This window comes from Microcaecilia unicolor, chromosome 1, assembly GCF_901765095.1.
Source record: "Microcaecilia unicolor chromosome 1, aMicUni1.1, whole genome shotgun sequence".
NCBI lineage: Eukaryota > Metazoa > Chordata > Amphibia > Gymnophiona > Siphonopidae > Microcaecilia > Microcaecilia unicolor.
The window spans coordinates 655737637-655753750 of record NC_044031.1 but is presented as its reverse complement, the minus strand read 5'-3'; the positions used below and the strand labels follow the sequence as shown (position 1 = coordinate 655753750).

Genomic DNA, 16114 nt, shown 5'->3' with positions numbered 1-16114 from the left:
CTTTAGTTCCGGAAATGGAGTGTTTGAGAAATTGATCAATCGCAAGTGAAAGCTTGTTTCCATATTAAAGAGTCTTGTCTGCATATACAAAGTTTGGAAGGAACTATTACAACAATTTATGATTCATTTATTGGCTCTTATAAGAAGTGGCAATTCACATTACTATGCTTGGGACAGCTAAAAGATAAAATCGGACATCATCTGCTTTGAATGTTTGTATGCTTTGAATATATTTTTTATTTTTTTGTGGTTTTTTGTAACTGTGACTTATTGTATTTGCAATGTTTTGTATGAATATGCAACAATGATAAAATATGATTATTGAATCGTTGAAGAAGTATATATTAAGTTCAATGAATAAGTAGGAGACATATTTACATATGTGTTTGAAACTCTGACTGTAGGGTTCCCAGTATGGGTTTTGGAAGCCCTGCTCAGAGTCCAGAGACTTAACAATGTCCTTAAAATTTAAGGTGGCACAAACAAACTGCAGACCAAAAGAAGGAATGTCCATCACCAGAATTTATTCACAACAACATAAATCAAAAATTGCCTTTTTAGTAAACAAATCTCTCTCATGCATATTCATTGTGGATATTCTGAAAACCCACCTGAATGCTGTGCGCCAAGGACTGGGTTGAAAAGCACTGCTCTAGAGATATGTAAAATGTTATGTGCATTTATCATCATATTTAGGGAAAGTGTAGAGTTGTTTTTTTTCTTAAAGAAGACTACATTCAATAAGTTGTAAACTAGCTTTCTAGGAGCTTTTTTTGTTTTAATAACACTTGAATGTAACTGCAGAAATAAAGGTTATTATTTATTTTTTTAAGGATCGAGTAAGACACCACTTGAACTGGTTGATAACTGGAAACCCTTCAAAATAAACCCCCAACCAAGTATTGCCCTCATCTATCAACCTTCTGAAACCAAACGTTAATCCCAACTAAACAAAGGCTCTGGTGGTTTATGTATGCTGAAGGAACTTACATTTCAAGGCATGGCATAGCTGATAGGCCATGTGTCGAACATGAGGAAGAGGATATGGCAGGAAGTTGTTGTCCTTCAAAAATTCAAATGTGTTTTTCCCCAGCAACTCAAAGGCGATACACATGTGGCCATGGAAATTGAACCAATCCGACATCAGGACACACATGCTAAGCCCAAAAGGACAACAAGGTTAGTGTTTTGTGTATCAATTCTACAGGCAAAGAGAAGATTCTCATGTCTTCCCTTCCTCTTCACATTAGAATAGGAGCGAGTACAAGGGGACAGCAGAACTTCAGTCTGGTACAAGCTAGCCTAAAAGGGGAATGCATAAATATATAGGGGTGGAAGCAAGGAAAGGATCGGACCATTCAGCCTTTATGCTTCTCTGGATTCTAGGACAGCAGCAGTGTGATACGAGGTGGTCCAAAGTAGGGGTGCCATGGGCTGTTATTCCAATCTGCTTATCGTTTTACTTCTTTTTACCCACCACCTCCCTAATAAAGTTTAGGCATTTCAGTAGCAGCCTGACATCTAAGATAACACAAATTACAAGCATATTCCAATATGGCAAATGGTATCAACTAAGTCCAAGCTAGCCCGAGACTCTGCTTCTCTTCTCATGTAGAAAGCAAATGCACTTTTCATTAAAACAGCAATAGTAACCTTGCAATTACTCCACTACAAATAAAGGCCTCAAGATCAACACTGCTCTTGACATGACAAGTGAATTTAGCCTCTGTAGATTCAGGGCTGAAAATACCTAAAATTTCACAAAGGGTACCTAACCTCCCTCATTGTGGAGAGGGAGAGAATATCTTACTGGGCTAAGAAGGGATTTTTGTCTCTGTCTCCATTCAAGCCCAGGTTATTCACTCTCTGTGGCCACCCACTCTTTTCTAGGATAAAAGGGGAAATTACCAATCTTGAGTTTTCTTCTTTTTGCATTACCAAAGCGAGCCAACCTTCAATTTCCTGTCCTTGTCATCTGATAAATTAACAATCACTTTAATGGTAATAGAAACACTTACAATTTGTTTTCCTTGTCTTTTTCTTTAATTTTCTTGAGAACGTTGATTTCAAGCTTGGCTGCTTCTCGATATTTCCCCACATTTCGAATTATTTTCAGTGCAACCTGAGTTTTGCCTCTATGGTGAGAAAAAGAGAAATTAGATGTTCTTCTGGACCCAGCAGTTTCCTTGTGCTCCTTTGGGCTTCTAGCCCAACTACAACTTGTCTTAGACACAAAAAAACCTTTATTCACAACTACCTAGATGTTTTCCCTATTCCTTTTTCAACCTTCAAAACTCAAGAGTACATAAAATGATGACACATGAAGATCATACAGCCTATCCAGTCTAACCAGCCATACAAACTACAAAGCTCTATAATCTCTTCCTCAGATCTTCTGGGCTTGTCCCATTGTATATGCCTTTCTATGCTTGAAGTGTTCCTAAGGGCTAGGCCTAAGGCCTGTACTTTGCTCAGTTTGGTTCTCACACGTTAGCCTACTAACTCAGCATCTTGTTGTTGACAATCATTGCTTTCTCGGGAGCTGAGAACTGACACTTCATAACATTTAGTTTGCAGCGGAGTATGTTTTTCATATAAGGTGGATGTAACCTTGGCAGCTGCTGACAGGCTGAGGACATAGTGTGAGGGCTAAGGAAGATAGACAGAGGACACAAGGGTATTGTTCTGGCTGTGCACACAGAACTGACACAGAACTCATAAGTAATTAACCAATGGCCACCAACTGTTCACTTGCAAACAAATCAGGAGAGACTGATAGAATACATGATCAATCCATATATGGTATAAGGCTACCTAATGGTTCTGGTTTATACTGAAATCACATGATTTCTGGGAAAATGTACCTTGTAACAGTATATATGTGAGGTCCGGGGCAGTATTAGCTGAGCAGACCTTGTCTTTCAGGATGTGCACTGGCTGATTGGCAACCTGCTCCAGGGAGAGAACTATTTTTTAGTTTTGGCTGTGTGAGACCCTTGTTGTGACCGTTTTGTCTGTTTGACCACAAGGGTTATTGTTCTTCTGTTGCCCTGCTGTGTTTATTAGGTGTTCCATTGCTAGAATGCTGACATATGTATTATCTGAATATACTTCCATGCTATTATGCTATTTATACTGTACTGACATTTTCATATTTCTGTTATATTATTGTTCTACGGAGCTGTTAAGCGTGCATATTTTTGTTTCATGTTAGTCCTATTACTAGGTTCCAATTTGCTATTTCCAAGTTTGCCTCATTGATTGTATTTATGCTTATATTTGATCATTTTTTTCTATTGTTATGTTGTTAAATTGTAAGTTTTATCTTAAACTGTACCTGCTGTATACGGCGCACTACAGGAGTTCTGCAAATTACTAGGACAGTCTTTACAGACCGGTGGCGTTTTAAAGAAGTTTTTTAATTTCCTCTGGTGGGGAAATGAATCCCCTACTTGTTTATTTTGATACTAGACCTAGACCCCTGAGGCAGGCGTTGTTAACACCGAAACACGGCCCGTGTCAGGTCTGATCTCAATAAAGGACTCCTATTGTCTCAGTCTTGAAGGCCCAGTTATGCTTTTGTTCTTCATAATGGCAGTTAATAAATCTCAGTAAATAAATAAAACAAATATTTGTCAGCATTGTAGATCCTGGTTTGGAGCCACAAGGTTGCAATGTGAAATCTCAAAGTCTGTGTTTAGGGAATTCTTTACTAAGTGTGAAGTTATTATCTACAGTAGCTGCCAACTAAGACATCTACAATCATTTCTGTTAGTGTAGCACTGTATTTTCTCACACATACACCTAATGTCATGTCTATAAAAAGGCCAATTACCAAATGAAATTGCTTAATCCACTGGACAAGTGGCAGATTTGGAGCGAGGTTAATGTTCCACACAAAAATATTGCATATCTTCCTTATTATAATATGTGATGTGGTTGGAGTCTGTCCTGTTTAGTGTTACCACAGCTGACAGCATAAGGGTAATTTTATCTAAAATTTCTCACATGTAAAAATAAAAAATAAAATTACCCCACAGATTTTGAGCATACTTTGAAGCAACTCTGATAAAGCGCGCTCAGGTGCAGAGAAGTGATTTACATGCATTTATAAAATATGCACGTATTTTACAACTGCTTCCGAACAGGCATAAATGTTTGCAGCTTTATTCTAGCCATGACTTCTGCAGATTTGGGGAGGAATTTTGTCAAGATATATAGATGCTTATTTGTCTTTTTAAAATAGGTGACCTCTTCTAAAGTTTCCTTCTGTATTTTTATATATTTTTCCATTAAAAAATTCTTTTGAAAAACACTCTAAAGATTAGAAAAATTATATACGAGATGACAAGTTCTGCTCTCCTGGGCATAATCCCTTGGACTCTATAAATGGCACGCAAAATTGTGTGCTACTCAGATGAGTGCGCAACTAAATTGGATAACGAGCCAATTAGTACCAACACCAGTGTCATGAATCAATTATTGGCATTAGCTGGCAACATTTTGGATTTGCATGCACACCTTGCTAAGTGCTATTCTATAAAGATCAACACGCAAATCTTATACCGTGGTCATTCACTAAAGATGCGCACAGTATTATTGAATACCGGAGATCTACACCTAATTTACACCAGATTTCAGTCAGTATAAATTCTTGTGACCAAAGCTTGGCACAGAAATTGGCTTTAAGCACTATTCTATAAACTGCGTGCAACTCGGAATGCTGTTTATAGAATAGCACTCCGCATTTATTGAATCTATTCCAGTATGTATACGAAAAGGAAATTCATACAACACATACCTTGCATGATCTACACATTCTACCACTTTGCCAAAAGTGCCCTCTCCAAGATGGCCAACAATCTCATCTGCAAGAAAGAAAAGGTGAGCTCGTAAGTCATAAGACACTGAAAGAAGGTAAAGTCTTCAATTTTACAATCGGATCTCAAAGGTAGGTCTCACTGCTATGCTTTCTAATGGAGAAGGTTCTATAGTCTGTGCCAAAACATTTACTTTCAGCCCTTCTAAGAATCATAAGCACTAGAGGCCCTCCTGAATAATAGAGAGATCTCATCTAACATGGGGATAGAAAGTAGAGAGGTAAAGTTTTACGAAAAGGTGGCTGTACATCGATCTTGAAGCCAATCGCCGGTCCGGCACACCAGATGACCATCCTTATCATCTTCCGCAATCCTCTCCCGTTTACTGCTCTGACGGCTTCTCTGTATGCACCGCCCCCCGAAACACCATCCGAATAATCGGCACGGCAGGCAGTTCAGATTGGCAGATTGAGTTGTCAGGCAGAGGTGGCAGTGATGAGGACGAGGCGGTGGATTTCGATTTTCCAGTTCCCAGCATGTCATAAGGCACACAGCATATATAATGATAGGGATATTGCAAGGGACACGTCAAGACAAACTGACTTTAAAAACAGCAAAAGAAAAAAAAAAGGAAAAAGGCAGCTCTAGGTTTGTAAGTGTATGGTGCCATTAGATACAGTGTTGGATGCAGTAGCCATGGTGCTCTCATTGCCTAATGGGAGAGCCAAGTACAAGACACTATGCTCTAAATCAGAATCAAACAATTAATAAAAGGGAATTCTCTCCTCCAGCACTGAAAGCAGCATCCAGTCTTCCAAAAGCCTATACAAATTATCCAATTAAAAAAGTAGTTTTAATGCAGCCAAAATGACTTGCTGTTTAGACAAGAGCACACACCTCCAAGGAGGTCAGAAGATCCTGCAGTTTCCCGATAGATTTAAAATGTGGTTCAGGATGGAAGGGTAGACTAAGTATGTCAAATTTATGATTATATTTAAGTGGCCAACAGATAAAGCAAAGGGAAAAAAAAAGCTGCTTTTATTCTGTTATAGCCCTGCCCCATTCTACATCTTCCAAAGGAGCACAACCAGTACACTCTCTTGCTCCATCTACTACTGCTTCTTTCCCAAACTTCTAAATATCACTGGTAGAACAGCAGCTGTCTTAATTCAATTCAGCCTGCTATAAACATTTCACAGGCATACAGAAGAGACACTCAAAAGTAAGGTAGGAGACAATTCTTAACCCTTCATTATGATCTAAGCACAGCTGAAATACAATACAACCATTATGTCTCTGTTGGATTCTACTCCTCACAGAGACTTTTACAGGGAACAAATCCTCTCCCTGTAAGAATTTTTTTGCAAAACTGGATCCTTCATCAGTGCTGAAGGTAAGAATGACCCTGGATTAATACACACATTCCATGAGGCTCATCTTAGTACTGCAGTAAGATGGCACTAATGAGGGCAGTGGCGGCAGTGTACAATAGTCATACATATGATACACAACTGTTAAAAGCAGCACGCTAATAAACTTGCTTAATAGAAAGAGAATTTGGAGCCAAAAGACCAGCCTTAAAACCAGATAAGTGTTATCGAAGGGGCCCTATGCCATCTGTATGAAACCTCTTCTTTAAACAGGTTTTCCAGTAGAAAACAGAAATACAGTTTGTCCCTGTGGCTCTGATTATACTTGACATGTCCCATTCTCATGTACCACAGGCCACCATCTAGCCAGGAGTGCCCCAACAGACTTGCAGACTCCTAGCCATTTGATTTATTTCATTTTGATAGATCACCTCTCACCAAAGGTATCACAGCAGTTTGCAACATCTTAATTTACAGCAACCTAGTACTTAAAAAAACAAAACAAAAACATACAGCATATATAAACAAATTATTTAAGTGATTTTATAATTAGAGATATCATCACTAGTTTACAAGATCCAAAATTTCCAGGGTAAATTTGTTTAAAAAATGAGAGAAACTGCATAAAATTGCTCACAGGATACTGTCCTCATGTATTAATAGACTAGTAATGAAGGCCCGTTTCTGGCACAAATGAAACGGGCGCTAGCAAGGTCCTCCGCTCCCCGACATAGGCCCCGCCCTCCCCTGGTACGTGCACGTCGGCCCCCCGCTCCAAAACCGGCAAGCCCCCTCTACTACCCTCCCCTCCTCTTACCGGAGTCCCAGCCGCAGAAGTGAAGGGCAAGGTAGTTCGGAGATTCTGGTGCCTTAATCCGTTCTGTTCGCTATGAGCTCTGTGCCCTGATTGTCTGGTCCCGCCCTTGCAGAAACAGGAAATGAGGGCGGGACCAGACAATCAGGGCACAGAGCTCATAGCGAACAGAACGGAAGGCAGCAGAATCTCCGAACTCCCTTGCCCTTCACTTCTGCGGCTGAGACTCCGGTAAGAGGAGGGGAGGGTAGTAGAGGGGGGTTGCCGATTTTGGAGGGCGGGCCGACGTGCACGTACCGGGGATGGGCCCTATGTCGGGGAGCGGAGAAGCGTTGCGCGGGTGGAGGCATGTGAGAGAGATGGGAGTGGTTTGGCGTTTTTGGAGGGGGGGTGACGTGACGCGTGCTTGGTTTACAGTGTATGGGAATGACGGCTGCGTTGGGGAGTGAAGAGAGAGATCAAGCAATGGGCTTCCTAGCTTAGTGTAGTTGTGGTCATTATGACCCGCCCTCGTCGTCATAACATTTTGACATGAGGACGGGGCAGAGTTAGATGGTTTGTAAAAGTGGTTACAGAGCTTCGAACTTACGAACCCTGAAGCCACAAAGTTTAGAACGTTGAGGTTGCTTTTTTATGTGCAGATGGGGCGTGGCTGAGGGCGGGTCTATGAGTGAGGGTGAGTGGTCCTCATAGCCTAGCCTACAAAGAGTACAGGAGTTCAGTGCTTCACTGCCACGGAGTGAGCTTCAGAACGTTTGAGGGGGGATTTTATTTATATAGATTCTTAAATGAGTCATTTCAAGCAGAATATATCTGGAGTTTGGAATGTACTGTATTTAATAGAAACCAGCAGACCCCACTATAGAGTTTCTCAGCCTACTTGCCACAAGTGTCGGAAGGCCAATTCTGCCAGACCATGTGGAGCTACACTTACATTTGATACGGGTTTACATCAATTGCACTGTATTTTCATGCAGCACAGAAGTGTGCAAGATCAATGACTTCACAAGCAGAACTGGAACAGTTATAATGTAGTTAAAGTTTTTTTTTTTTTTTTTTAAGAAAAACGAGAAAGAAAATGAAATGTAGAAAAGAAAGTTCTGGTCTCTACAATTTTTGGCCAAATCTCCCACAGTTCAGATTCAGACAACCACTGACTAAAACACTAACTTCTGCTAGGTGGAATCAATGATTGAAGACAAACCAGTCTGCAATCAAAATCTACAGCAGAAAAATGCTGCTTTCCAGTGGAAATCTAACCAACCATTCCTGGAGACTCCATTCAGATAAAGAGTATAAATAGAGCCAGATTCCTATTGTCACCTGACAGGGCACTGATGCTGTGATGTTAATTACAGAATCATTATTTCTCACATTCCAAATTCATTAATCATGAGCAATGTAACTTTCCCAATTACAAACTACCTTGCTTCACTGCTATATAAATGGTGCTCATCAAGGTATTCTGAAAATTCTAGGAATGTCCACAACTGGGGTAATGCATTCTGGTTACACTTCAGAAGTCAAAAGGCTGGTGGGTATGTACTGTTCCATACCACTTCTCCTCCCCAACTGCTCTCACTGTAAATGTCTCCCTTTTCCATTATCAGAAACTGGCAGGGGGCATCAAAGCAACAACTTCAAGCAGGACAAAGTCTACCTCATTTCCTGGTAGCAATTTTTGCAATTGGAGATACAGTTTCCTGCTCCTAAAATCTAGCAGCTTATAGAAAGAATCTCTCAGAATCCTGAACTTTAAGATGCATCTCTCACCCTATGGTATACGGGCCCCCCTCTGGGATTATAGGGCAGATATCTCCACTACATTTGTATCAGAAAGCCAAAGAAAAATCTCTGTTTTGTTTTCCTGTAAATAAACTCCTTCAATAAAGAGCACTTCAATAACACACCCCACTAAGGGCAGATATACAGGATTCTTAGTTTACAATCTGGAGTACCATACTTGTAATGTCATAAAACCACCAGTTTTGCCTAAAAATAAAATTTGACAGTGCCAGAAAGGGCCTGTTTCATATTTACAATTACTTCTCCCCAGATGACAGCAATATTCTATAAGCTGTCCTATTCAGGGTGTGTGAGCCAACAGGAAAAGATATTTAATGAAGGTGGCAACCACCACACAAACTGAAAGAAAATACCATACACAATCAAGAGTGCCTTTTACTTGTTAATACTCGTCAATATTTACTTTTTAATCTTTTAAATTCCTTTAACAGTTTCCCTGGAGGCTGCCACGTTAGCATCACAAATGATATTGCTAGTGCCTAACATTCCTACCAGGCTGGTGTTCCAGGATATATACTTTTGGCAAAGCTATGCAACTTAAACCCAGAACAAGAAACTAAGCCTCCGGTGCAATTCTGCAGAGCTTGAGCAGTATCTGCACATCAAGCTCAGGTAAATAAAGCCAATCGTGTAGATTTGCTTTGAGAAAGGAGGATGAAAGAGTGAGAGTATAAAGTTATAAATGAATCAGGTAACAAACCCGATCCTGGCATTCTCATGTTATAACATATTACTGTTACAGTGAAGCATCTTGCTTATGTCAATTAGACTGTAAACTCCATGAAGAAGGGACTGTCTCTTATGTATCTATACAGCACTGTGTACGCCTAGTAGTTCTACAGGAATGTAGAGAGTTGTTGTTGATTACAAAACAGAAGAACAGAAGTTCAGAGGTAGACAAATGTGGCAAAATTCTTTTCAAAGCAGGGGGGGTTAAAAAAACAAAACAAAAAACATGTGAGCTTCAGCAGCTATCAACAAATATTTCAAGTTTCATGACCCTTGCATTACACACACACACACACACAGATGAAGCAGACTGTGCCTCTGTGAGACAAACAAAATAAATACCATATACAGCAACATAAAGAACACAAGACAATAATACATATAGAGAAGTGTAAATGCTGTCTAATTAAGTTTTCTTGTAATAACTAGTCCTAGGCCTTTACTAAGTGCTCATGGAAATAGTTTCAAGCCACAAATTTCATAGGTGGTACTTAGAGCATGTAGGCCAGTTACTGGTATGGTTTTCCATGGTATTCAAATAATAATCGTGCCTCATGTCTAACCCCCACTCAACAACAAAATAAAGGATAGAAGGTACTCACCCGCATCATTCAGAGCTGAAATAAGAGAGTTATTAGAACCCAACATGGAACTTAGTCCATATGCTACTCACCGAGGATGAACTGCTACAAGACCTGGTTTTGCGTTTACGGCAGCGATGTTCACGTCGTTTCTTCCTCCTACGGTGTTCTCTATCCCTTGATCGCTGAGGATGATGTGACCTTGATGAATAGGAAGAACTATCGCTGTAGCAAGGACAAAAATCCTCTGATTTTTTCCTCTCGTTGGGATGCCTTTCATTGTGCTTATGATGGTAGGAGCCTCTATCATGACTGCAAGTGACAGCAAGGTGTCAATACAGTTCTTGAAGCAGAAGTCATGCATTTGTATTAAAAATTTCATGTCCTGCCTGCCTCAAATCTCCCACAAACTACTGCAACCAATTTTACCCTATGTCGTCTATTTCATTGGACGATTCACACAAGTTGCCTATTTTAAATCCCACTAATTTCAAATATTTTCCACATACTGTTTGCTTCATAGACTTGCACCACTATATTTGCAATCACTTGTTTAAAAAGAGAATTTAAGATAATTAAGCCTCCAAAAGTATTCTGCTTTTATTTCTAACCTCCATTTATTTTCAACTCTCTCTGCAGTACATTTTGGTAACTATAAGTAAGCCTGATCTTTATTTTAATATATTTTGTAGCATTTATGATAGTCTGTGTAAGGATGATACAATAAAATGGCAGAAAGGGCTAACAGGTCTGCAGACCATGAAAAGAAAAATTATGTCTTTCATGATAATTTTCTTTCCTTTAATCAGAACAGATGAGCCCAGAATTTGTAGGTTATATTCATCTACCAGCAGGAGCAGACAGAGGACACCAAACTGAACTCCGATATATAGGACAGCCAGTCAGTATTTCACTATCAAAGCAGAAATGGAGATATAACACTCCACAAACTTCTGCTTCCTCACAAATTCGAAGATCAATCAACCGGACAAACCCCAGCATAACTGTAAGAAACACACTGTGCCTAAGAACCAGACAGGGGTGGGATTTCTGTTCTGCTTAAAAAGGAAAGAAAATTATTAGGTAAGACAATTTTTCCTTCCATTACATCAGGAACAGATGAGCCCATAAATAGTGAAATGTAGCAAAGCAGTCCTCAAATAGGGCGGGACATGGATACCATAGCAGAAATGACCAACTCTCCAAAGGAAGCATCTTGCCTTGTTGAGACATCTAGGCAATAATGCTTTGAAAAGATATGCAAAGAAGACCAGATAGCAGAGTGACAGATCTCCTTGAGGGAAAAGGTTTGCAATTCTGCCCAAGAAGCAGCAATAACCCTAGTGAAATGTGCCCTCAGTGAAACTGGCAGAGCTCTGCCCAACAGAACATAAGCAGATGAAATGGCTTCCTTAAACCATCTCACAATGGTAGCCTTAGAAGCACCCTCATTAGGGCCAGACTACAAAAAAAAAAAAAAAAAAAAAAAAAGGATGGTCAGACCGCTGAAAATCATTGGTAACTTCCAGATAGTGCACTAGAACATGCCGAATATCCACAGTCCGCAAGGAGAGAAACTCCTGGCCAAAGTCCTTGTGAGAAAAGGAAGGCAAAACCACCAGTTGGTTCAGATGAAAAGAACAAACCTCACCATGGGTAGAAAGGAAGGCACCGGTCTAATAGTAACCACCATGTCCAAAAAATGAAGAAAGAGAGCCTGCAATTCCAAAATCCTTCTGGCAGAAGAAGAAATGGTGACTAAAAATATTGACAAGGTTTTCGCTCTTAAAATTTCCTTGTGAGTTGTAAAATATAAACCAATTAAATGTATTTTCTTCCAACCTGCACAACTGACAGATTTTTGGCTGCCAATTGCCCTGTGGTCCCTAGCATTTCCTCTCTTGAGCTTGTAAACATATTAACTGTATTCTTCTGCGTAATAGCTGCCGAGTCTTAAGTTTGATCAAAGTGCCTTACTTTTTCCTTAATTATGGCTTGTTTATAAATTTATATAGCTTCTCTCCCATTATAATGGACTAGAATGGGAAGCAATTGAGTTCATTTCTTTTTATTGTTTTCATGTATCCTTTTTTTCTTGCTTTTCCACTTTCTATACAAGCAGTGCTTTTTACTTGGATATTATTTTCAAATACAATTAACAAACAAAAAATACTGACTTGAGGTTGAGATCCTTCAGAGTCACCCGCCGAAGAGGTTCATAAGGGGCTGTCTGTAGAGACTTCAACATCAAGCTGTGATTTCATTCAGGGCAAGAAGAACAAAGAGGAGGCTTAAGATGAGTGACCCCCTTCAAAAAAACAAACACTGTCCAGACGAGCTGAGCTGCCAGGGAAGAAATTTAAGAGCCGACCAGGCGACCACAAGTGCAAGCCAATTTATTTATTTTCAGCACTTGAGATACCACAAGTGATCCCTGAGGCGACTATGCGGTTTACAATTTCTGTTACAGGTACTTTGCACGATCCCTAATGGGCTCATAATCTAAGTTATATATTGAGGCATAAACCTGCACCCGAAGAGTGCTGTAAGCAAGAGCTTTCTTCAAGCCTTCCTCCAGGAAAGCCGTAATCTGAGGCAATGAGGACTAAAATGGAGAAATAGCTCTTTCTGAACACCAAGCCTCAAAAACCCACCAGAATCTCGCTAAAGCGGCATAGGTAGAATGGAGTAAAGTCACAATAACATCCTCCGAGTACCCTTTCTTCCTCAACTTTGACCGCTCAATAGCCAGGCATAAGACCAAAGGGGGAGGGATCTTCCATTGGAATTGGGCCCTGAAAGAGAAGCCCCCAAACCCAAGAGAGATAAAAGGGCCAGTCCACCAGGAGGCAAACCAGGTTCGCATACCATGGCCTTCAGGCCCAATCTGGGGACACCAGAATCACATGATCAGGAACATGTAGAGCAGGCCGGACTTCAGCCATGGCTGTGTTAGTGCATCCAAGTCTTCTGAACTGAACTCTCTTTTTCTGCTGAAGAACTGCTGCACCTTCTAATTGAGCAGGAATGCCATCAGGTCCAACATCGGAGTCTCCCTTTTCTTGGTGATTAGGGCTAACACTTCATTTGAAAGCTTCCACTCACTCAGGTCCAGGGAGTTCTGACTCGGGTGCACTGAATGCCCAGATGGATTTCCCGCAACGTGAGCTGCCGAGAGCAGGGGTACATGCCTCTATGCCCAACAGCAGGCAAGCCTTCAGAGCCAGCAGAGTGCTCCATGTCCCCCCTTGCCTGTTGATGTAAGCTACAGCCATTATATTGTCTGACATGACCCTGACCAGATGTCTTTGCAGTGTCATCTCAAAGGCCAGCAGGACCAGACGAAGCACCCTGAGCTCCAGGCAACTGATAGGCCACAGTGCCTCTGACTAGGACCCGAGGTCCCAAGCATCGAGGTGAAGGTAGCAATAAAGACTTGTGTCTGTGGTCACCACCCTCCATGATGGGGTAGCCAACAGTTTGCCCTTGAACAGATTGGCTGCCAGTAGCCACCAAGACAAGCTCAGGCAGGCCTGATGAGACAGCGGAATTCACCATTCGTAGTCCTGCAACATGAGAGACCAGCAGGATGGAAAGGCATGCTGCAAGGGGCGCATGTGGGCCCTCACCCAGGGAATCACCTCCAGGGTGGCCATCATGGAACCCAGGACTAGAACAATCCCAGGTTCTCAGAAAGGGAGGCTGTAATAAGCGATGTGTTTGACCCTGAAACTACCCTCTCTGAGATCTGGAAAGAATATCTTCCCCTTCAAGATATTCAAGCTTCTGGGAAGGAATCAGATGACTCTTGGGAAGTTGATGACCTAGCCCAAGGGCTGCAGAAGTGCAATCACACGAGCAATCTCCTGAAAGGAGGAGGCCTGGATCAACCAGTTGTCCAGATACAATGAATCAAGATGCCCTCCCAATAAAAAAAAATAAAAAAAAGGCATCCACCAACAACGACGACTTTGGAAAAGGTTCTGGGAACAGTACAGAACCTGAAGGGTACTGATCAGCACTAAAAGTGATGAATGAAAATCACAAAACACAGAAAACACTGATGAAGCCAGATGGGGGTTGTGGAAATACGCCTCCTTTATGTTCAGGAATGTGATGAACTCTCAGGATGCCCGGCTGCTATGACCAAGTGCACAGTCTCCATACAAAAGCGTTTTATCCCAAAGTACCTGACCAGCATGGTCACTATACAAAAGCGTTTCACCCCAAGGGACCTGTCCGGCACCAATGAGGAGGATCCGCCTTCCTTCAGAACTACTAAGTATGTGAAGAAGCGACCCTGGCCTCTCTCAGGAGGGGGCACAGAAGACACTGTCCCCAAATCCTCCATATTTTACAAACTAGCCAGCACCGCCCTCCTCCTGCTTACAGCCTTGCCTGGGGATCCCATGAAAAAAAAAATCTTCAATTGGACAGAACTCTAATTTGTAACTGTCTCTGATGAGATCTAAGACCCACTGGTCTGAGGTAACTTTGGTCCACTCTTCCAAAAAACCCAGCAAGACATCCTTCTATCCTCTCTGTGGAAGAGTGGACCAGCATCCCATCACTGAGCCAGACGATAGGCAGGCAAGGTCTTGAGATTGGGTCAAAACAATTGCTTTTGCTGGTATCCTGGACTCTGAAAAGCCAGGGACTGGCCAGGTCTGTAACACTTAATGTCCCTTCAGCAAGGAGCACGATTGGGCCACACTAAATGAAGTCGGTGGTTATCCTCGGGTAAGCGCTGAGATTTTCAGTCACCCAAGTTTTTAACCAGCTTCTCCAGGTCTTCACCAAACACAAGCTCGCCAAGACATTGTTTGGAAGCAGCATCTACCGACCAATGACAGAGCCACAACAACCTACTGGCTGTCACCGCCAAGGCCATCTGTTTGGCAGAGGCCCGAAGGAGATTATAAAGGGAATCTGCCAAATAGGCCAGACCAATTTCAACAGAGGGCAGGTGCAAGGACGAGGTGACCTCAGCATCAGCCAGAGAATCAGCCACCTGCTGCAACCAACACACATACGCCCAAGTCACATAAGAACTACAGACCGTGGCCTGCAAAGGTAATGCAACCACCTCAAAGGAGAGCTTGAGAAAAGATTCCAACTTCCTATCCTGCAGATCCTTAAGGGCAATAACACCTTCTACAGGCAGGGTAGGCTTTTTCATGACAGCCACCTCCAGGGCATCCACCTTAGGCATCTGCAACTTTTCCAGTTTTTCCATGGAGATAGGGTAGAGGGGGTAGAGGTGAAACATAGCCTGGGCCACCTTCAAACTGGAATCCGAAGTGTCTTATTGTGCTGAAATAAGCTCCTGCATCGTCTTGTCAACTGTTTAGGCTTCTTAAGTACTAGCCATCACTGGGTGTGCCAAGGCAGGAGGCTGAGAGGCAGATGAGATATATTAAAGTACCTCCAGAGCCTTAGTAATAAAGGCAGGCAGTTCCTCCTTTATGGAACATGCTGATTACTGAGGAGTGGTCATCCTCAGACTGAAAAATTTCACCTTCTTCTAAGGCCTCTGGGATCTGAGATAGCGAAGAAGCCTCAGACAACCCCCATTCAACCCAGGAGGGGAAGAAGGAGAACCAGGGACCACCTCCACTCTTACATCCACACACTGCCTCTTGGCTGCTGGGTGTGAGGGAGAAGACCCTGCAGAGGGAGAGCACACTTCAGCAGGTACAACTGGTGGAGCAACCAGACAAACTCCAGAGAAAAGGGTGTCTGGGAATCCCCAGGGATGCCAAGAGGAGCTGAAGGAAGGCTTAACTGCCGGGAAATAGAAGCCAGTGCAGCCGAATCAGCCACAGCCATGCTGTTACACAAAATGGCCACCATTCCCACAGTGGAAAAGAGGAGGTGACAGAGCTTTCTCCTGAACGGGAACCCAGTTGACACACTGGTGATTTGGAGAGGCCCAACTGTCTGGAGGGTGAGAAACAATGTGTGTAGACCCCTAATAGTAGTAGTAGTAATACT

The 16114-nt window shown here is 42.0% G+C and overlaps 1 protein-coding gene across 2 annotated transcripts in view; it reads right to left on the bottom strand.

Moving 5' to 3' along the window:
- Positions 1 to 16114, bottom strand: part of CLK3 (CDC like kinase 3) — a 74752-nt gene that overhangs the window by 36945 nt on the left and 21693 nt on the right. For both annotated transcript variants that reach the window (XM_030186462.1, XM_030186469.1), the window contains exons 3-7: positions 10213 to 10432; positions 5129 to 5222; positions 4802 to 4868; positions 2019 to 2135; positions 991 to 1157 (exon numbers count right to left, since the gene is read on the bottom strand). In XM_030186462.1, coding sequence (XP_030042322.1) covers positions 991 to 1157; positions 2019 to 2135; positions 4802 to 4868; positions 5129 to 5222; positions 10213 to 10432 — 665 coding nt within the window. The remainder of the gene's footprint in view (positions 1 to 990; positions 1158 to 2018; positions 2136 to 4801; positions 4869 to 5128; positions 5223 to 10212; positions 10433 to 16114) is intronic.